We start from the raw sequence: 23,057 nt of genomic DNA on the forward strand, positions 1-23,057 counted from the left end.
ACAGGCAAACACCACAATACCATACAATTGCCATTACATAATATTTACATAAGGCACAAGACACAATTCACATAACACTTTACATCATACAGAGGTGATTGGTGTCTTCAGGAGTAGGAATGTGACCGCAGTGGTCCACCATCCTTACAATTCACTGACAGCAAACCAATATCATGAAAATGTTCTAGAATTGAGACACAAAAGTAACTATTAAGTTGTTGAACTTTCGAATAAGGCCTCATTCGCAAGTTCATTGTTCATGTATGTGTTTTATCTGTAGTTTTTTTTCAAGTGATACAACATGTACCTATTGTCATCTATGGGGCTGGTCACATGTCCATGTTTGTTTTGTGTCTATGACAAAATCAATGATACATGTCGGATTTTATCGAATGATGGATTTTGATCCAAGTCAAACGATCAAAATCACCCATATAATCTATGGGTCCGTAAAAACCATGGACAGCACACGGATGCTATGTGTGTGTAGTCCATGTGCTGTCCGTTTATAACATTGCAAAGTGGAGGAGAAGCTTTGCAAAATTTTTTTATTTTGTTCGTGAAAATCACTGATGAAACGCTAATGGTAAAAAACGGCAAACTGACCAAACACTAATGAAAATTAGATCTAAAACACTGATGAAAATGAGACAGTTTTTTTCATGTATGGTACGGGAAAAATACCCTGATGTAAGAATAAGGCCTAAGCGTGGTAAAGCTTTATTCTCACATACATTTAAAACGTCTTTCACAATATTAAAACGTCCCTAAATGCGGAAATGTCCTAAGCCTAGAGCCCATCACTGAAGATGACTTCAAGCATAACCACACTAAAGTATTTCCACGTAATGTTTTCAGTGAAACGGTTCTACTGCACATGATGGAAATCTATAATCTAACATCTACATCTGATAACAAAAGAAGAACACGTATGGCAACATAAAAGTCATTTCTCACTGATCTCAGACATCAGCACAGTTTATGTAATGTAGCAGTACTGAATGTGATAGCTATTGGACAGGTACGTTTTCCGATCTATCATTATATACTTATGTCTCCAATGCTTTTTTAAATGTTTAACACTTGATGTTTAGAATGACATAATTTTATCTTTTACGTCATTAATAGTTTCTATGTATTACAGCAATGTTTAATTTATTTATTTTCTGTGACATGCTCAATTTTATGTTTAACCCCGAGCCAATTTTGACCTTAATGACCAGGCCACATATTTTAAATCTGACCAGTGTCACTTCATGTGGTAGTAACTCTGGAATGTTTCAACATGTCCCAGTGATTATGAGACTGTACTTTATGTTAGTGGTAAATATAGGTTGATAAGTTTTGCATTTATTTGTGAAAATATTTACATTTTTACATCTTTAAACCAGTTATTCATGTTGTACAAAATAATTAATAAAGAACATTTCCCATATGTCTACTTTATATTACAATCATTTTTCGAACATTATTTTGTTAGGATTTTAGAAGGGTAAAAAGTTGAGCAGCAATTCCATATTTTTTCAAGACATTTACAAAACCTGTTTCTTTAGGGACTTATTCATATTTAAATGGACTTTGAGGGTCCTATATTTTGGAAACTCCCCAGAAGTACTCAAATACTTCAAAACTGTTGTCAGAATTTTTTTTTTATCCCTTCAAGTGCTACACAGGAATTAATGCAAAGTGGAATGAAAAATAAATAAATTGTAATTTGTCCTCTAAAATGTTGCTTTAGCTCCAAATTTTTCACTTTTACCAGGAATAGCACGACAAAATGGACCCCAAATTTTGTCACCTGTTTTCTTCTGAGCATGCTGATAGCCTACGTGTGGCCAGAAACCTTAATTTGGACAAACGGCAGGGCTCAGAAGGGAATGAGCACCATTTGAATATTAGAACAAAAATTTGTCTGAAAAAGATTGCGGACACCATGTCGCATTTGCAGTGCCCCTAAAGTGCCTAAACCGCAGAAGCCCCCCAAAAGTGACCCCATTTTGGAAACTACACCCCTCAAGGATTTTATCCAAGGGTGTAACCCACTTTCTTCTGAGTGTGTCGATATCTCACATGTAGTCAAAAAGTTTGGACACACTGCAGGGCTCAGAAGGGAACAAGAGACATTTGTTATTTAGAATGTAAATTTGGCTGGATAGATTGCAGACACCATGTTTTATTTGCAGAGCCCCTGAGGTACCAGAACAGCAGAAACCCCCACAAGTGACCCCATTGTAGAAACTAGACCCATCAAGAAATTCATCTAGGTCTGTGTTGAGCATGTCGAGCCCACAGGTGGTTAAGGAACTTTTTAAAATGTAGATGTGAAAATGAAAATAATTTTTTTTACACTAAAATGTTGTTTTAGCCCCAAATTTGTAATTTTCACAATGGATAATAGGATAAAATGGGCCCCAGAATTTGTTACACAATTTGACCCTAACACGATACTACCCCATATATGGTCAAAAACTGCTGTTTGGACACATGGCAGGGCTCAGAAATGCAAGAGTGCTGTTTTATTTTTGGAGTGTAAATTTGTCTGGAATAGATTGTGAATGCTATGTCGCATTTGCAGAGACCCTGACATGCCAAAACAGCAGAAACCCCTCATAAGTGACCCCATTTTGGAAACTGCTCCCCTCAAGGAATTCATCCAGTGGTGTACTGAACATTTTGATCTTCCTTGGTTACTTCCTCTACTCTTAGCACAGCTCAGCACACAATTTCGGAGTCTTCTCTCATTCTCAATAATGTCGCTACAGTCCAGTAAGCAACAGTCCTAAACTCCAACCTGCGGCTCCACGTCCTTTTCTCCGTAGGAGAATTTTCTGTGCCAATATGGTGGCTACTCAGCTTCCTTTTCTACTGACGCCTCTAGACTTCCACACAGGGCATTTTCTCTTCATCTTACATCACCTTCCCATTCCTTTCTGTTACCTTACAGGCTGTCGAACCGTCCCGCTAGGCTTCCTGACCCAGGCCCAGGCGACACTTCTTCCTTCGCTCTCTCACTATTTCTATCCTGACTGTTATTCACTTTTCTTACAGCTTTCTCCTTTCTCTGCTGGGTCTTACTATCTGCTCGGTCGTCTCCCTCTCACGAAAAAACACAGAGGGCACCACCAAACAATATATATAAGGGATCAACCCAAAGCATGTCAAACTAAATCAAGATACAAAGGAGAAAAGAGACATCCCAAATAGGGAATCACTTCAAATTAGCTAATATTTATTGATTAGATAGAAAATAGACAAAACACACATCATTAAAAACAATTTAAAAAAAATGTGAATCACGAGAACATGATTATTGACTTGCTCATGGTAAAGCTAATGTCAAAAATACCTTCTGTGGATGATAAACCATAACTGTCGATTAAACCTATGTATAAAATTAAAGTGCAAGGTAAAATACCACAAGTAGTATCCCTTAGATCAAAGTAATAAATCAATAATCATAGATGTGCAACAGCAATAGTGCAGCAGAAAAAATGTGTCAATACACAAATCAGTGTCAAAACATGACCTGCCTAAATATCAAAAGATATAAGGATCAAAGGTTATCTAAGATATATACAGTATACTACTGGCACAATCTGGGAAAATGAAAGCCACAGACAATCCTGGCTGTTCAGAAATAATGCTTATACATGAAAGGTTAAAACAGGTAGTGGAGGTGGGAAAATCCCCACAGGTATTGCCACCGACATTGTGGCTTCTTCAGGGGTAATGCAATAATGCGATGTGTCCTAGATATATATATATATATATATATATATATATATATATATACATTTATCAGGTAATTAATTATGAAAGCCTTACCAGCTGAAGACAGAGCGTCAGCAATTGCACCAATGAAGCTTTGTGTGATCAAAGTGAGTAAAGTGTTGCTGAATGTAACGGGTCTGGGAGGCGGAACCTCTGAGCTACTATACAAGGGGGCGGTCCTTGTAAGGGAGCGGGTGGCGACCAGGCAGGCAGTCACAGCAGGTGACCGGGACAGTCTCTAGAAGAACGGGCAGGAGGTCACGGCAAGTGACCGGGGCAGTCTCTGGATGAACGGGCAGATGGTCACGGCAAGTGACCGGGGCAGTCTCTGGGTGAACGGGCAGATGGTCACGGTAAGTGACCGGGGCAGTCTCTGGGTAAAGGGTTGGTACGACCTGTGGCGGCTGATGGTAGACCTGAGCTCCCAGGTGAGCAGGCGAGAGTCTCTGGATAAACGGGTGGTCACAGCATGTGACGGCGGAGCCTCCAGGAAGACCCACAGACAGGCGGCAGATGAGCGCTCCCAGGTGAGCGGGCAGAAGTCTCTGGACAGGCGGGTGGTCACAGCACGTGACGGCAGAGCCTCCAGGTAGGCTAGCAGACAGGCAGCAGATGAGCGCTCCCAGGTGAGCGGGCAGGAGTCACTGGACAGGCAGGTGGTCACAGCACGCGACGGCGGAGCCTCCAGGTAGGCTAGCAGGCAGGTAGCAGATGTGCGCTCCCAGGTGAGCGGGCAAGCTGGTCCATAGACAGACTGACAAGAGTTGGAAGGCAGACCGTCGGACCTCAGGCAAGCAGGCAGGTAGTTGATGTGCGCTCCCAGGTGAGCGGGCAAGCTGGTCCTTAGACACACTGACAGGAGTTGTAAGGCAGACCGTCGGACCTCAGGCTAGCAGGCAGGTAGCAGAATATCAGGCAGGAATAAGACAGCAAGCTGGCAGGAATCTGGCAGGTATCTGGCAGGTAACTGGCAACGGGACCTGAGGGCTGAAGCAGAGTAGTGAACAGTGCAACAACATTGCTCGGGCACCTCCATTTTGGAGGAGGTGCCTTATATATGGTGAAGTCCTCCGGCCATTGGCCGGGGACTCCTTAGGACGGCGCGCGCGGCCCCTTTAAGAGGGAGGGAGAGCGCGCGCGCGCGCCCTAAGCACAGTGGCCGGGAAGGAGCGCGCGCTGCCAGCAGAGCGGGAGGAGGACGCCGGGCACGGAGCAGAGAGGTGAGGGGAACAGCGTCCCTGCCTAGCGGAGGGCAGGGACGCAGGCGCTACAGTACTCCCCCCTTTAGGCCCCCCCTTTTTTAGGCCAAACAGAAATTTAGCAAGGATGAGCGGGGCATGGATGTTCTCCCGGGGCTCCCACGTTCTCTCCTCAGGACCAAACCCCTTCCAATCTACTAGAAAAAAGGTCTTTCCTCTTACCCTTTTGGTGGCAAGAATGTTCTCTACCTCAAACTCGTCCTCAGCAGAAACCGGAGCAGGAGGCGTACCTGTAGACTTGGAAAAAGAGTTAAGTACCACAGGTTTGAGGAGAGATACATGGAAGGAGTTAGGGATCCGTAAGTTGGCCGGGAGTTTCAATTTATAGGCCACCGGGTTGATCTGACTGATGACCTCCAGAGGACCGATGAACCGAGGCCCTAACTTGTAAGAAGGTATCTTGAGTCGGACATATTTAGATGAGAGCCAGACTTTATCTCCAGGACGAAATTGTGGAGGATCCAGGCGTTTTTTGTCAGCGTGTCTTTTCATCCGTTCGGACGACTGAAGGAGTGCGGATCGGGTACTCTCCCAAATGGAGGAAAATTTGCTAACGAGAGATTCTGCAGCCGGGTTGTCCACAGAGGTGGAGACAGGAAAAGGAATCCGAGGATGCTGACCGAAGACTACAAAAAACGGGGATTTGGAGGAGGATTCGCTCTCGTGACTGTTATAAGAGAACTCGGCCCATGGTAGGAGATCCACCCAGTCTGAATGATGGGCATTAACGAAGTGCCGGAGGTAACTGGTCAGGTTCTGATTGATCTGCTCCAGTTGACGGTTGGACTGTGGGTGGTAAGCGGAAGAGAAGTCCAGGGTGACGTCTAGCAGTTTACAAGTGGCTCTCCAGAAGCGTGAGGTGAACTGTACCCCACGATCCGACACGATGTGGAGGGGCAGGCCATGAAGACGAAAGATGTGACGAATAAAGTCTTTAGCTAGCTCGGGTGCAGACGGGAGGCCTGGCAGGGGAACGAAATGAGCCATCTTGGAGAAGCGGTCAGCGACCACCCAAATGACCGTACAACCGGCAGAGACTGGGAGGTCAGTTATAAAGTCCATTGCTATATGCTGCCAGGGGGCAGCAGGTACAGAAAGCGGAAGGAGGTGACCGGCTGGCAGATGTCTCGGAACCTTGTTGCGGGCGCAGGACACACAGGCAGAAACAAAGTCTATTACGTCCTTGTGCAGGGTAGGCCACCAGTAGTGCCGGGTAATAAGCTGGAGGGTCTTTTTCTGACCGGCGTGGCCAGCCAGTTTAGACGAGTGACCCCAGTGAAGGATCTTCTCCCGATCAGGTACTGATACGAACGTCTTTCCGGGAGGGAGACGATTTAGACTCACGGGAGCCACCTGCATTACTCTGGCGGGATCGATGATGTGTTTCGGATCTTCCTCGAGATCAGACACCAGAAAGGATCGAGACAAGGCGTCCGCCTTGACGTTTTTGTCAGCCGGGCGAAAATGAAGAACAAAATCAAAGCGAGCAAAAAACAAGAACCACCGGGCTTGGCGCGGGTTAAGTCTCTGGGCATGCTGGAGGTAAGCCAAGTTCTTGTGGACAGTGTAAATTATTACCGGGTGAAGAGCCCCCTCGAGCAGGTAACATAGAATCATAGAATCATAGAATCATAGAATGGTAGAGTTGGAAGGGACCTCCTGGGTCATCTGGTCCAACCCCCTGCTCAAAGCAGGATTCACTAGATCAGGGTTCCCCAACTCCAGTCCTCAAGGCCCACCAACAGGTCATGTTTTCAGGATTTCCTTAGTATTGCACAGGTGATGTAACTATTGCCTGTGCTGATGATGGAATTATCACCTGTGCAATACTAAGGAAATCCTGAAAACATGACCTGTTGGTGGGCCTTGAGGACTGGAGTTGGGGAACCCTGCACTAGATCATCTCAGACAGATGTCTGTCCAGCCTCTGTTTGAAGACGTCCATTGAAGGGGAACTCACCACCTCTCGTGGCAGCCTGTTCCACTCATTAATCACCCTAACTGTCAAAAAGTTTTTTCTAATATCTAATCTGTGTCTCCTCCCATTTAGTTTCATCCCATTGCTTCGAGTTTTTCCTTGTGCAAATGAGAATAAAGATGATCCTTCTACAATGTGACAGCCCTTGACATATTTGTAGACAGCTATTAAGTCTCCTCTCAGTCTTCTTTTTTGCAAGATAAACATTCCCAAATCCTGCAACCGTTCCTCATAGGACATGGTTTGCAGACCAGTCACCATTCTGGTCGCTCTTCTCTGAACTTGCTCCAGTTTGTCTATGTCTTTTTTAAAATGTGGTGCCCAAAACTGTACACAGTATTCCAGATGAGGTCTGACCAAAGAGGAGTAAAGACCGATAATGACTTCACGTGATCTAGACTGTATGCTTCTGTTAATACATCCCAGAATTGTATTTGCCTTTTTTGCTGCTGCATCACACTGTTGACTCATGTTCAGTCTATGATCTATTAGTATACCTAAGTCTTTTTCACATGTACTGTTGCTTAGCTCTATTCCTCCCATTCTGTATATGCTTTTTTCATTTTTATTGCCCAGATGTAGTACTTTGCATTTTTCCCTGTTAAAAACCATTCTGTTGGTTGCTGCCCACTGCTCCAGTTTATTTAGGTCTTTTTGAATCCTCTCTCTCTCTTCTCTAGTATTAGCTATCCCTCCTAGCTTTGTGTCATCAGCAAATTTAATCAGTTTACCCTCAATTCCTTCATCTAAATCATTGATAAAGATGTTGAACAATACAGGTCCCAGGACGGAGCCCTGTGGTACCCCACTTGAGACATTCATCCAGCTGGATGTGAAGCCATTTACAACCACCCTTTGAGTCCGATCACTAAGCCAGTTATGAATCCACCTAACAGTTGCCTGGTCCATTGCATACTTGGTCATTTTTTCAATAAGGATGATGTGAGATACTTTGTCAAATGCTTTGCTGAAGTCAAGATATACTATATCTACAGCATTTCCCTGATCCACCCAGTCAGTGATTCTGTCATAGAAGGAAATTAAGTTAGTCTGACATGACTTGTTAGTTACAAACCCATGCTGACTCTGGTTAATCACTTCATTCTTATCCATGTACTTACATACATGTTGTTTAATAATTTGTTCAAAGATCTTTCCTGGTATAGAAGTCAGACTCACCGGCCTATAGTTCCCTGGGTCCACCTTCTTCCCCTTTTTGAAGATAGGAACAACATTTGCTCTTCTCCAGTCTTCTGGGACTTCTCCTGTTCTCCAAGAATTTTCAAAGATTATGGAGAGTGGTTCTAAAATTTCTTCTACGATCTCCTTCAGTACTCTGGGGTGTAATTCATCTGGACCTGGTGACTTGAACTCATTTATGTTAGCTAAATATTCCCTCACAATCTTTCTGTTTACAGATAACTTGGATTCCTCTATTCCTTTAAAAGGACAGTGAAGATCAGTTGATGTTACATTTTCTTTCTGAGAGAAAACAGATGCAAAATAGGAATTAAAAAGTTCGGCCTTCTCAACATCCTCTCTTACCATTTCTCCATTTTCATCCTGTAAAAATCGTATAGCATCTTTGACTTTTCTTTTACTTTTGACATACCCCCAAAATCCTTTTTTATTGCTTTTGACATCTCTTGCAAGCCTTAATTCATTGTCAGCTTTAGCTAACCTGATACGTGCCCTGCAGGATCTGCAGACTGCATTATAATCTTCTTTAGATATGCCTCCCTCTTTCCATTTAATAAACATTTCTTTCTTTCTTTTTAGCATGTGTTTAAGTTCTGTGTTCATCCATCCTGGTTTCCTTAAATGCTTCCCATTCTTCCTACTTTTCGGGATTGTTAACGATTGTGCTTTGAGAATCTCATTTTTAAAAATTTCCCATCCTTCCTGGACATTTTTGTCCTTAAGGACATCCAGCCATTGGATCCCTCCTATTCTCTTTCTGAGTCTCTTAAAATCTGCCTTTCTAAAATCTAACCTTGAAGTTTGAGTCTTCACATGTCTTCCTCCTCTAGTTATCCAAAATTTTATAATAGCATGATCGCTGCCTCCTAGGGTCCCAGCCACCTTTACCTCCTCAACCATTTCCTCCCTGTTTATAAGGATTAGATCCAAAGTAGCAGATCCCCTTGTTTTCTCCCCTACCTTTTGGAAGATAAAGTTGTCAGCAAGAGAGGATAAGAATTTGCTTGACCTGTTAGTTTTACTTGAGAGAGATTCCCAACAAATGTCTGGATAGTTGAAATCTCCCATGACCACTACGTCATATTTTTTTATTTTTTTATTTACGCCACTCCTCCAATGCCAGTTTGATGGCCAATAACTCTCGGTCTCCTATGGAATAATTGCGCTCTGAGGAGGAGAAGAGTTTAGAGAAGAAGCCGCAAGTTACCATCCTCCCGGAAGATGATTTTTGAGTAAGTACCGCTCCGGCTCCAGAGGAGGAGGCGTCAACTTCCAGGAAGAACTGCTTGTTGCCGTCCGGGCGATGCAGCACCGGGGCGGAAGAGAAGGCCTGTTTTAAGGAAAGAAAGGCCTCCTCTGCTTCGGGCGGCCACTCTTTGGGATTAGTACCCTTACGGGTGAGCGCGGAAATTGGGGCAGTCCGGGAAGAGAAGTGCGGTATGAAGAGGCGGTAGTAGTTGGCGAAGCCCAGGAACCGCTGAATGGCCTTCAACCCCTCCGGTCGAGGCCATTTCTCGATGGCAGACAGTTTCTCTGGATCCATTCGTAGGCCGGTCTGAGAAATAATGTAGCCCAAAAACGGAAGCGAGGTCTGCTCAAAGAGGCAGTTCTTGTATTTAGCGAAGAGGTGATTCTGCCTGAGCCTGAGCAGGACCTGACGAACGTCCCTCCGGTGAGTCTGGAGATCCGGAGAGAAGACCAAGATGTCGTCCAGGTACACCACTACGCAGGAGTAGAGAAGGTCCCGGAAGATGTCATTGACCAACTCTTGAAAGATGGCAGGAGCGTTACAGAGACCAAAGGGCATTACCAGATATTCATAGTGGCCGTCCCGGGTGTTGAATGCCGTCTTCCATTCATCCCCCTGACGGATACGAACCAGGTTGTACGCCCCACGGAGGTCCAGTTTGGTGAAGATTCTAGCCCCCCTCAGACGATCAAATAACTCCGGAATGAGCGGAAGGGGGTACTTATTCTTCACCGTGATCTGGTTAAGGCCTCTATGGTCTATACAGGGACGGAGAGAGCCGTCCTTCTTTTTGACGAAAAAGAAGCCTGCTCCCGCCGGGGAGGTAGATTTCCGGATGAATCCCCTGGCCAGATTCTCCTCAATATATTCGGACATCGACCGGGTCTCAGCAGCGGATAATGGATAAATACGCCCACGGGGAGGAGTAGTACCGGGTAACAGGTCGATAGGGCAGTCGTATGGTCTATGAGGGGGTAGTGTCTCTGCCTCCTTTTTATTAAAGACATCAGCATAAGACCAATAAGGAATCAGAAGTCCAGGTAGATTAGCTGGGGTAGGAGAAGGACGGACGGGATGGACGGGAACCAGACAGGTCTTAAGGCAGTCCTGTCCCCAGCGAAGGACTTCTCCGGTCTGCCAGTCAAGCACGGGTGCATGTCTCTGGAGCCAAGGTAGACCTAGCAAGAGGGCGTGAGAGAGTCCAGGCAGAACATGAAAGGAGATACTCTCAGAATGCAGCATTCCCACCTGCAGAGTAATGGATTCGGTGATGAGTTGGATGGGGCGTGGTAAGAGACCCCCATCCACGGCAGCAACAGACAAGGGTACAGCCAGAGGTTTGGTGGGGATGCGGTATTTCTCTACCAGGGACTGTGAAATAAGATTCCCGGCTGCTCCAGAGTCAAGTTGGGCTAGTTCGAAATAACGGTTCTCCCCGCAGAAGATTGAGACTGACAGCAGCAGAGATGGAGAGGATTTATTCTTGTCTAGGTCGACCTCTCTGGGCGAACCTAGACACAGGCGTTTCCCGACCTCTCCGGGCAGGCACGGATCCGGTGCTCCTTACTGCCACAGTAGAAGCAGCTCCCCTCGGCACGGCGTAAGTCCTGACGGGTTTTGACCATCTTGGTCTGGTCGACCTGCATAGGCTCAGGAGAGTGTACCTGGGGAGAGACGGATTTCAGAAAAGTAGGAGCTAGACGTGGAAACCTCCTCTCACGGGTGACCTCTTTGGCACGCTCCTGGAACCGTAGGTCAATCCGGGTGGCAAGAGTTATTAGGTCATCGAGAGTGGTAGGAATGTCCCGACCGGCAAGTTCATCTTTAATACGGCCGGACAGACGCTCCCAGAAGACGGATACCAGAGCGTCGTTATCCCAGGCCAGCTCCGAGGCAAGGGTACGGAACCGTATGGCATATTGGCCCACGGTGAGACTTCCCTGACGGAGGCGTAGCAGTGATGATGCGGATGAGGTCTTCCGTCCGGGTTCGTCGAAGACTTTCCGGAAAGCCGTGAGAAAGGCAGGCAAGTCGGACACCAGGGGGTCTCCTCTCTCCCATAGAGGATTTAGCCAGGCCAGGGCCTCCCCGGTGAGATGGGACATGATGAAGGCAATTTTGGTCCGGTCGGAGTTAAACTGGTGGGACAGGAGTTCAAAGTGCAGGGTGCACTGATTTATGAAGCCCCGAGCCTGGGCGGAGTCGCCTCCAAAGCGAGGAGGTGCAGAAAGCCGGGGTCCGGGGTAGGATACCATGGTATTAGTGGGCAGCGGAGCTGCCGGATTGCGAGTCATGGCACTGGCGGAGGTTGCTGGCGGAGCAGTCAGAGTGTCCAGGCGAGAATTGACATTCCGCAGGTGACCCAGGATGGACTCCTGTTGGGACCTCTGACGGGACAGTTCATGACTCAGGTCCGAGAGCGAGGGAGCTTGGGTGCCACCGAGTTCCATGGGCCCGAGCAAACTGTAACGGGTCTGGGAGGCGGAACCTCTAAGCTACTATACAAGGGGGCGGTCCTTGTAAGGGAGCGGGTGGCGACCAGGCAGGCAGTCACAGCAGGTGACCGGGACAGTCTCTAGAAGAACGGGCAGGAGGTCACGGCAAGTGACCGGGGCAGTCTCTGGATGAACGGGCAGATGGTCACGGCAAGTGACCGGGGCAGTCTCTGGGTGAACGGGCAGATGGTCACGGTAAGTGACCGGGGCAGTCTCTGGGTAAAGGGTTGGTACGACCTGTGGCGGCTGATGGTAGACGTGAGCTCCCAGGTGAGCAGGCGAGAGTCTCTGGATAAACGGGTGGTCACAGCATGTGACGGCGGAGCCTCCAGGAAGACCCACAGACAGGCGGCAGATGAGCGCTCCCAGGTGAGCGGGCAGAAGTCTCTGGACAGGCGGGTGGTCACAGCATGTGACGGCAGAGCCTCCAGGTAGGCTAGCAGACAGGCAGCAGATGAGCGCTCCCAGGTGAGCGGGCAGGAGTCACTGGACAGGCAGGTGGTCACAGCACGTGACGGCGGAGCCTCCAGGTAGGCTAGCAGGCAGGTAGCAGATGTGCGCTCCCAGGTGAGCGGGCAAGCTGGTCCATAGACAGACTGACAAGAGTTGGAAGGCAGACCGTCGGACCTCAGGCAAGCAGGCAGGTAGTTGATGTGCGCTCCCAGGTGAGTGGGCAAGCTGGTCCTTAGACAGACTGACAGGAGTTGTAAGGCAGACCGTCAGACCTCAGGCTAGCAGGCAGGTAGCAGAATATCAGGCAGGAATAAGACAGCAAGCTGGCAGGAATCTGGCAGGTAACTGGCAACGGGACCTGAGGGCTGAAGCAGAGTAGTGAACAGTGCAACAACATTGCTCGGGCACCTCCATTTTGGAGGAGGTGCCTTATATATGGTGAAGTCCTCCGGCCATTGGCCGGGGACTCCTTAGGACGGCGCGCGCAGCCCCTTTAAGAGGGAGGGAGAGCGCGCGCGCCCTAAGCACAGTGGCCGGGAAGGAGCGCGCGCTGCCAGCAGAGCGGGAGGAGGACGCCGGGCACGGAGCAGAGAGATGAGGGGAACAGCGTCCCTGCCTAGCAGAGGGCAGGGACGCCGGCGCTACACTGAACAGACAGACTGCGCATGCGCATTGTTCATTTGAATAAAGTTTGTTCTGAATGAGTACCACGCTAGGTGGAAGCATAATCACGCATGCACAGCGGCCAATGGATACCTATGTCTACGTGTCAAGCTCAAGGACCAGGACACTGAACATTAAAATCCATGCCACAAATGAAGGTATAAATGCTTAAGCGCAGACATCAAATACAAATCCCAAGCCAAGATAAAAACAACCGTGCACATGCTTGAGAGCAGATATACACAAAAGAAAGGGATATGCTATGTGCACATCCCAAATTTTAGAATATGGTCGCATATATTCTTAATTGTAGAGAGATCTTCTATGTATATCATAAAGTGCAAATGACAAGAAATAAAGGTCGTATAATGGTACAAAACCCTGGATAGGTACCTGTCTTTTATGCAAGCTCTCACTTTGAGTCCGTATCTTTCCTGCACATGGCAACTGATTTAATCAGCTGTCATGTGCCTTTAACAGCCGTGGGGGGATCGGAGCCCCCCGCACCTGTTAACCAGTTAAATCCTGCTTTCAATAACTGACAGCGGGATTTAACATGTGCCGGCTGGAAGCACGTTGTAAATCCCACCCATTAGCGTCCCTGTCACATGATCGCAGGAAGCCGATGGGTTGTCATGATAGCCTGGGGGGCCACAGAATCTTCCTGTGAACGCCGGCTTGTGACTGGCATTCATAGGAGATCATGATTTCTGAGAATCACTGCTTTGTATAGCACAAGCGATCAGATGATCGCATCTTCAAGCCTTCTAATGTGTCCATTAAATAAAATAAAAAATTTTAAAAAAGTTTTTAAATGCATGAAAAAAATAACAAAACACATAAGTTCAAATCACCCCCCTTATGCCTCATTAAAAAGAAAACAATTAAAAAAAATAAAATACACATCTGGTATTGCTGCATTCAGAAATGTCCGCTCTATCAAAATATAAAAACAATTAAGGAGATCGGTAAACAGCGTATGTGAAAAAAAATCAAAACGACGGAATTATGTGTTTTTTTGACCTCTGACGCAATAAAATGCAATAAGAGCCGATCAAAACATTGTATCTACCCCAAAAGGGCATCAATAAAAATGAAAGTTCAAGGCGCCAAAAATAAGCCCTCACCCAGCCCCAGATCCTTAAATATGGAGACACCATGAGCCTCGGAAAATAGCGACAAACACAAAAACTTTTTTTCATACAAATTTTAGAATTTTTTTTCACCACTTAAATAAAAAATAAACTATACATGTTTGGTATCAGCATACTCATACTGATCTGGGGAATCATATTGCCAAGTCAGTTTTACCATATAGTGAACAAGGTAAATAAAAAACCCTAAAAACAATTGTGGAATTGCACTTTTTTTACCTGGAATTATTTTCCCATTTTCCAGAACACTATATGGTAAATTCAATGGTGTCATTCAAAAGTGCAACTCGTCCCGCAAAAGAACAAGCCCTCATACGGCTATATTTACGGAAATATAAAAAAGTTATGGCTATTGGAAAAAGTGAAAGAAAAAACGAAAAAAAAAAATGGCCATGGCATGAAGGGGTTTAGCAGCTCGCTTACATTGCTGGTACCCAACAACTAAAGTGTAATAACTAATTAACGTGAATAAAACTGCATGTTTTTTCTGTCTTTATTAGGTTTGCCATGGAATTGTTTTGCAGATTTGTACTACTTGCCTCTTTATTTTCCTGTAAGTATTTCTCAGCCTTTGCAAACCATGTGAATTTTGTGTAGAACATGTAGCAGGTGAATAAATGTGATTGATTGGGTCCCATGTCTCCCAATGTACTGCATTGCTAAATCTCCCTCAATGAGGAGATGCCTGGTGGCTTAGAATGGAAATGTACATTCAGTATTATTCATAAAAATAAAACATTTATTTACCCATCTAAATAGGACGACATTTCTGTAATGATGAAATTCATAATATGTCTTTATATGGACCTTTTCTCCACTTCAAAGAGCTTCAGAATGATTGCCTACCTTCAATTTCCTAGAATTAAAGGGGATTTCTTATGAATGCAGCCCTTTTCTTTCTGCTGAATTTGAACGTCATAGAGGGGAGTTCCCTGGTAAGATAGCTGATCATCTCATTTCCCCATAGTTCCAACTAACTGAATGTCTGTAATGACATGTAATACTGTATTACATACAAGGCCTTCAACGTTTTTTTCCAAGCAATACCAGCTGATTACAGGAGGTTTTAAAAGCAAAACATTATTTGGCAGATTTCTGAGCCAGATTCAATCTGAAAAATGGTTATCATGACATGGTAACTATTTGCTGCCTGCAACCGCCATGAGTCGGAGCTTCTACCATTTGGATTTTTAAGGTTCAAAATGAGCTCAATAATTGCTGTATAAATCAATATGTAAGGAGCTCTATCAATCGGTGACGGCAGACGGCACATGTCATATCTAGAGCAGGATGCATCCAAAATAAAAAACACTAGGAAAATGCAGGAAGAATATGAGCAATTCTCCCTAAAAACCGCCTTTGAATGGGTTGTCCTAAGTTAGAAGGATATTTTTCTCCATAGGATAGGTGATAATTTGCTCATTGCTATAAGTTCCACCACTCCAATCCCAAGAATGGGACACTGCAATACCCCGTTTAATGGAATGGACTGGGGGTAAAATGTATGCACCACCACTCTATTCAATGGTTATGGGACTGCCAGAGATAGCTGAGTACAGCACAGACTATATCTGACAAAGAATATAGAGGTGGTGTGCATGCTCGACTGACTCTTCATTAAAGAAGTTGTCCAGGACTAATATATCAGTGCCCTATTCAAGTGTATGGGAGATAAACGACACTATGCAGCAGTGGCCACTACACAGTATATGGAGCTGCAGTGTTCTTCTCCGTATGCTGCTTATAGACAACCACTGCCGAGCAGATATCAGCTGATTAGTGGAAGTGCCGGGTTTCGACCCCCACACCAATCCCAAATTGCTGACCAATCCTACTAATAAGTCTCCAAGACAATTTGGTTAGGATGGTGTACTTCAAAGTCTTGCTCTCAGAAATAGTTGGAGTCCTTGCGGTGGGACCCCCAGTAATCTATCACCTATCCTGTGGAGGGGAAAGACAAAGGCAGCCACAATTTTTCCTGCAGCTGCCATGGTTTAGGACTGTCATGCAGAGACAAAATAAGGCAGTCAGAACTCTACCAGGAGGAGACATTCTGCCTCTGATCATATTACTCAATTTAGAAAATAGAAGAAAACATACGTATTGCATAGAGGACATGCATGAATGGATTTTTAATGTTACTTTTACAGTTTCTTCTAGTGTAATAATGGATGCAAATGAAGGCGAGGCATATGTTATACAATGCACGAACGATATGTCAATTAAGGCCAATGTCACATGGTATCGGCAAGCACATTCTGAGCTGATTTCTTCAAATGAAAGTGACCGTGTACACAGTACCGGAAATAATCTATGGTTTCTTCCAACATCTTTTGATGACACTGGGATATATTTCTGCATTTTAATGTAAGTTTTCTTGTTATTCCAGTAAAAAAAATTATACACATTCACGTAAATTGTATTTGAATCTTTACAAGTGTTAAGACCACCAGTAAAGGTAGAATGGAGATCCAAATGATGAAAAATATACTAGACAGGAGAAAACTTAGAGTTCAAAAGAGTTTTATAAAATTACAATTTTTTATTTCAAATGGTTAAAAACCATATTCAAAAATTTTATGCGACTCAAGATTTGATCACTGGTGAAAAATTAGTGGTATCAGACATACACATACCAAAAAGAAGATTTCTTTGATGAAATTTATTACAAGGTTTCTTATTTTCACATGTACTATTGATTTATAGAATAAAAATAAAAATGACGGTTTCTCTTTAAATATTGAAATGCTACCCAGAAGTCTTCTTAAAGGGGTTGTCCGGTCAAACTATGTTAAATAAATGAGAAAGAAGTAAATAAATAAAAAATGGGAAAGAAATAATGAAATAAAAAAAAACATTGTCTATCCAAATAGTCCCATCCCCGCTGAAGAAAAAAACAAACAAATGCGTCCAATATATAAAAATAATTGTTACAGAAAGGGAAACACATTTTAAAGTGTATTTTAGTGGTCCTTTGCGGTCATAAAAAAGGTGAAATACAGAAATGCATTTCCTTTATTTTCACACCATTATTACTCGATATCACTAAAAATATAAAAAAAAGAGAGTATGCAAATAACTTCAATATTAAGCCCCATTGTATCACGAAAAGAGATTCAAAAATTACTGAATAATCAAATGAGAAAATTTTTTACAGCTCTTTAAATTGGATGTAGGAAAAAACCCCTCAAAATATGCCTGGTCAGGAACAGGGGTAAATGGCCCAATTCTGAACTGGTTAACTTGTATGAAGCATTGAGATTTTGTATATACAGTATCTTTTAGTATTCTTATGTTATTTGCAGCCTTGATGACAGGTAGTTTGCCACATAATGATTACAAAGGGCAGAACCCTTTCATTCTTTACCTGCATGTATTTTATTCTGACTCTTCCCATATAATAACTTTTATTTTAGTTTGAAATGCGTGAGCGTGAGCCCTTGTTTAGTGGAAGCGCATCCTGGAGCTTTTAACATGAAATAATGATAACATTGTTTTTATTCAGTACTTATTCATTTATTTAGCTATATTTTTCCCATGTTAAAGCATCTGGATGAAACAAAAGCCATCAAAATATTAAAATGCAATAACCAATTGCGCAATATGGTAACGCATGATGATCGACCGTACAAATGTCAATCTTTTTCTTTTTTAATTTTTACAAACTTGAGGGAAAAATTAACTGTGGAGCTCAAAGCTCAAGCGCGCCTACAGAAGTCTATAAATGCTTCTATTTATCTCTGGCACAAATCTTTTTTTCTGTACAATTTTGGAGGTGTTAAGATCCAGAAAAAGAGATCAGTGCATCTTTGCCAGGAGGCATATTTTGTCCTTTGGAGACATGGATATGCTGCGTATAAGAAAATAGACACAGAAATATTCATCTTTGCTACACATTGGCAAAACACATCCCTGGGTGATTTTCAGATTCTCCGATCTTTATTCAAGAGGTTTTAAAGTATAAGCACCAGGTGACAAAAGTAGAATTTACTTAAATAGTGAGTCACAGGCAAGCATAAGAAAATACGGTATGATGGGCTTTATGGTATGATGGGCATTAGCATCATGTTTTCACTTTATAATAGAGCCATCATAGCTAATCAATGTACATTTTTACATGAATATCGGAAAATTATAATAGATTTTAATGACATTAAAATGGATATCTGTTGGTAGGATCAATATTCTGCCACCGATGTACGTGTGGCGAGATGTGTATGAGGGATGTGACACGGATCTCTGTATAAGCAATGGCATATAGCGTCAACTCACTGACCTGCGCTCCTGTTCCTCATGAACTGCACGTGGTAATCCGGAATGATGATGCAGTGATGAATTCAACAGATTTATTTACAGTTCTTGATGAGGTGAGATGAGGGAAGGTGAAGGATGAGGAAAGGGTAGGAATTGTAGGTATTAGAAGCGCCAGGTAAAGTGGTAACAAGAGAATCCTTTCTCCAGTCCTGCAACATGTGTAGTCAAGATGGATGTGATGAAAAAGAAGGAGGTGAGGAGAAGGAGATAGGAGGAGTTACAGACCAAAGGGGTTTGTGGGTAAAACACAAGAATAATACATGTTATAACATACAGTATTATAACAATGGCCAGTAGATGGCAGCAAAGTACAACAATACAATAATCCTGTAACATTAGGTAATACCAAAATGGCTGAAAGTCTTTCAAACAAAAAGCTGGACAGCACACTCCCCGTCTGAAATCCCTGGATTTCACTATGTTAACAGTCTTGAGGTGGAGGTGTTTTCCTGAAGTACTGAGGGATACCTCAACCTGAAAGACAAACAATGCATGCAATGCAACAATAACATATAACAAACGAGGTAGACGAATGTCTATAACAGTTCCTGAAGCAATCCAAAGGATGCCCATCTTGGGATTGGAGAAGCCGCACTAGGCCAAACTGCCTCCAACCCAATTGTAATCCAGTGGTTACAGTTCTTGGAAAGTTCCTTGTGGTTGAATGGATAGTCCTTAATTCTCAACCGACATAAGAAAGATGACCTCTGATATAGGCCTAATGAAAGATTTGTGGTCACCTTGCTTCGTGACTGTTACTTCCACCTTGCGCACCTTGCCATCTTCACTTGCAAAAGTTTTCAATATAAGTCCCATAGGCCATGCGTTTCTTTCCGCTTTCTGGTCTCTCATGAGAACAAGATCTCCTACTTGTAAGCTAGGTTTAACTTGTTGCCATTTTCTCCGTCCTTGAAGAAGATTAAGGTAATCCCTCTTCCATCTACTCCAGAAACAGTTAGCCAGATGTTGCACGTGTTTCCAACGCCTCTGATATTTGTTACCGGACACAGAGTCTTCAGGTGGATTAGGAACGGTTCCAAATTTCTGAGTGAGGAGAGTTGCTGGTGTAAGAATAGCAGGAGATTCTGAATCCGTAGATATGGGAACAAGTGGTCTTGAGTTTACAATAGCAGATACTTCTGCTAAGAAAGTGGTTAAGGTCTCATGAGTGAGTCTCAAGAGGTTTGAGTCCATCAACATAGACTCCAGTATCCGACGAGTGATGCCTATCGTTCTTTCCCATGATCCGCCCATATGGGAAGCGTGAGGAGGGTTGAAGACCCATGAACAGCCATTGTTTGCCAAGAAATCCTGGACTGCTGCTGAATCTAATTGTAGTTCTCGACAGGCATCTACAAAGTTTGTTCCACAATCAGACCTTATTTGCTTGACTGGTCCTCGTATGGCGAGGAATCGTCTTAAGGCATTGATAAAACTGGAGGAATCCATAGATTCTATTACTTCTATGTGTATTGCTCGTACACTCATGCATGTGAACAACACTGCCCAACGTTTACTTTGTGCGTGTCCGCCTCTGGTCCTATGTGCAGTGACTTCCCATGGGCCAAAAACGTCCAAACCAATATAGGTAAATGGTGGCTCTGTGCTTGTCCTATCAGCAGGCAAATCAGACATCTGTTGTTGTTGCAGTTTTCCTCTTGCCTTGCGACACTGAACACAAAGATGAATTAAATGGGAAACTTGTCTCTTTGCTCCCACAATCCAGAGGCCTGCAACTCTTAATAGAGACAGTGGCCTAGTAACAAGGTCAGTGTAACGGGTCTGGGAGGCGGAACCTCTGAGCAACTATACAAGGGGGCGGTCCTTGTAAGGAAGCGGGTGGCTCCCAGGGAAGACGGGCAGGTAGTCACGGCAAGTGACAGGGACAGTCTCTGGGTAGAAGGGCAGGTAGTCACGGCAAGTGACAGAGACAGTCTCTGGGTAGAAGGGCAGGTAGTCACGGCAAGTGACAGGGACAGTCTCTGAGTAGAAGGACAGGTACTCACGGCAAGTGACAGGGACAGTCTCTGGGTAGAAGGACAGCAGGCAGGTGGCTGGTGAGCGCTCCCAGGTGAGCGGGCGAGAGTCTTTGGACAGGCAGGTGGTCACGGCAAGTGACGGCAGAGCCTCCAGGTAGGCTAGCAGGCAGGTAGCAGGTGAGCGCTCCCAGGTGAGTGGGCAAGAGTCTCTGGACGGGCAGGTGGTCACGGCAAGTGACGGCAGAGCCTCCAGGTAGGCTAGCAGACAGGTAGCAGGTGAGCGCTCCCAGGTGAGCAGGCAAGAGTCTCTGGACAGGCAGGTGGTCACGGCAAGTGACGGCAGAGCCTCCAGGTAGGCTAGCAGACAGGTAGCAGGTGAGCGCTCCCAGGTGAGCAGGCAAGAGTCTCTGGACAGGCAGGTGGTCACGGCAAGTGACGGCAGAGCCTCCAGGTAGGCTAGCAGGCAGGTAGCAGATGAGCGCTCCCAGGTGAGCGGGCAGGCTGGTCTATAGACAGACTGACAGGTGTCGGAAGGCAGACCGTCGGACCGCAGGCTTGCAAGCAGGTAAACGGATATCAGGCAGGTATCAAGCAGGAATCTGGCAGGTGAGTGGCAGGAAACTGGTAACGGGACCTGAGGGCTGAAGCAGAGTGAAGGCTTTGCAACAACATTGCTCGGGCACCTCCATTTTGGAGGACGTGCCTTATATATGGTGAGGTCCTCCGGCCATTGGCCGGGGACTCCTTAGGACGGCGCGCAGCCCCTTTAAGAGAGGGGGAGCGCGCGCGCGCCTTAAGCACAGTGTCCGGGAAGCAGCGCGTGCTGCCAGCAGAGCGGGAGGAGGACGCCGGGCACGGAGTGGAGAGGTGAGGGGAACAGCGTCCCTGCCTAGCAGGAGGCAGGGATGCCGACGCTACAGTCAGCTGGGTTAACATGGGATGGAACATACTGCTATTGCTCAGGTTTAGAGGATTTCCTGATTCTTTCAACGCGGTTACTGACATAGACATAGAAGCGTTTTGTCTGGTTGTATATGTAGCCCAGAACAACCTTGCTGTCTGTGTAGAATCTTGTGTCATCCACGTGAATAGCTAGTTCATTCTGTATGAAGTCTGCAATCTCGACGGCTAGTACACCTCCACAGAGCTCAAGTCTGGGTATGGTGTGTTCAGGTTTAGGAGCCAATTTAGCCTTTCCAAATAGAAATCCAACATGGGCTTCATTGTTAGAGTCTATAACCTTCAAATAGGCAACAGCTGCAATAGCTTCCGTAGAGGCGTCGGAGAATATATGGATCTCTTTCCTTTGACTCGTAGCAAGAGATGCTGGAGTATAACAACGTGGTATGTGGATTTTATCTAAGGCACAAAGAGATTCCCTCCATGACTTCCACTTTAGTTGTTTGTCAGCAGGGAGTGGTGCGTCCCAGTCCTTAATAGACTCTGAGAGTTGCCTTAACAGAAGCTTGCCTTGTATAGTTAGGAGTGCGACAAACCCGAGTGGATCGTATAGACTGTTCACCACTGACAGAACCCCACACTTAGTAAATGTTTTTTCTGTACCACTAACCTGAAAGCTGAAGGAGTCCTTTAGCAAGTTCCATCTCAAACCCAGACTTCTCTGTACTGGTGGGTTGTCTGAACCTAGATTCAAGTCTCTGAATTCTGAAGCATAATCATCAGAGTGAAAAGCCTTCATGACAACAGCACTGTTGGAGGCAATTTTATGCAATCTTAAATGAGCTTTAGAAAGCATACCTTGTGTCCGTTTGAGCAGATCTATGGCTTCTTCCGCTGTGGGCAGGGATTTGAGACCGTCGTCCACGTAGAAGTCCTTTTCAACGAACTGTCTGTTGGGCGTCCTTCCTGAATTCTGCTTCACCATCAGAGGCGGTCCTACGTAGGCCGTATGTAGCAACTGCAGGAAAAGGGCTGTTTCCGAACACGTGCACCTTCATGCGGTATTCAACCATTTCCTTGCTGGTGTCGTTGTCTCGGTGCCATAGAAAACGGAGATAATTTCTGTGATCCTGTCGCACGATGAAACAATGGAACATTTGTTCATTGTCAGCAGTAATGGCAGCTGGCTCTTTTCTGAATCTCATGAGCACTCCCACCAGGTTATTAGTCAGGTTGGAACCAGTGAGGAGAACATCGTTCAGAGATACACCATCATGTTTGGCGCTTGAATCGAACACCACTCTGATTTGTTTAGGCTTTCTTGGATGGTATACGCCAAAGGAAGGTAAATACCAGCAATCTTCATTGGCTTGCAAGGGTGGAGCTAGCTCTGCGTGGTCATAGCAAAATATCTTCTCCATAAAGGCTACAAAATGGTCCTTCATTTCAGGCTTATTTCTCAATGTTCTCTGCAGTGAGGTGAACCTTGATAAGGCCTGTTCTTGGTTGTTAGGAAGCTTGGCCCTTGTAGCCTTGAAGGGTAAGGGAGCGACCCAACGGTCAGATTCGTTGTTGAAGAATCCACTGTCCATTATTTTAATAAATTCCTTGTCTGCTATGGATAAGGCCACCTTGTTGTCAT

At 45.0% G+C, this 23,057-nt stretch overlaps 1 protein-coding gene across 1 annotated transcript in view; it reads left to right on the forward strand.

The window, feature by feature from the left end:
• The first annotated feature begins 916 nt into the window (after window positions 1-916).
• LOC141252373 (interleukin-1 receptor-like 1) overlaps window positions 917-23,057 on the forward strand; it is a 60,741-nt gene continuing 38,600 nt past the window's right edge. The window contains exons 1-3 of the mRNA XM_073670500.1: window positions 917-1,021; window positions 14,723-14,775; window positions 16,373-16,589. Of these exons, the coding sequence (XP_073526601.1) occupies window positions 14,730-14,775; window positions 16,373-16,589 (263 nt within the window). The 5' untranslated portion in view covers window positions 917-1,021; window positions 14,723-14,729. The remainder of the gene's footprint in view (window positions 1,022-14,722; window positions 14,776-16,372; window positions 16,590-23,057) is intronic.

This window comes from Phyllobates terribilis, unplaced genomic scaffold, assembly GCF_046119375.1.
Source record: "Phyllobates terribilis strain yellow unplaced genomic scaffold, ASM4611937v1 Scaffold_2__4_contigs__length_985480577, whole genome shotgun sequence".
Lineage (NCBI taxonomy): Eukaryota > Metazoa > Chordata > Amphibia > Anura > Dendrobatidae > Phyllobates > Phyllobates terribilis.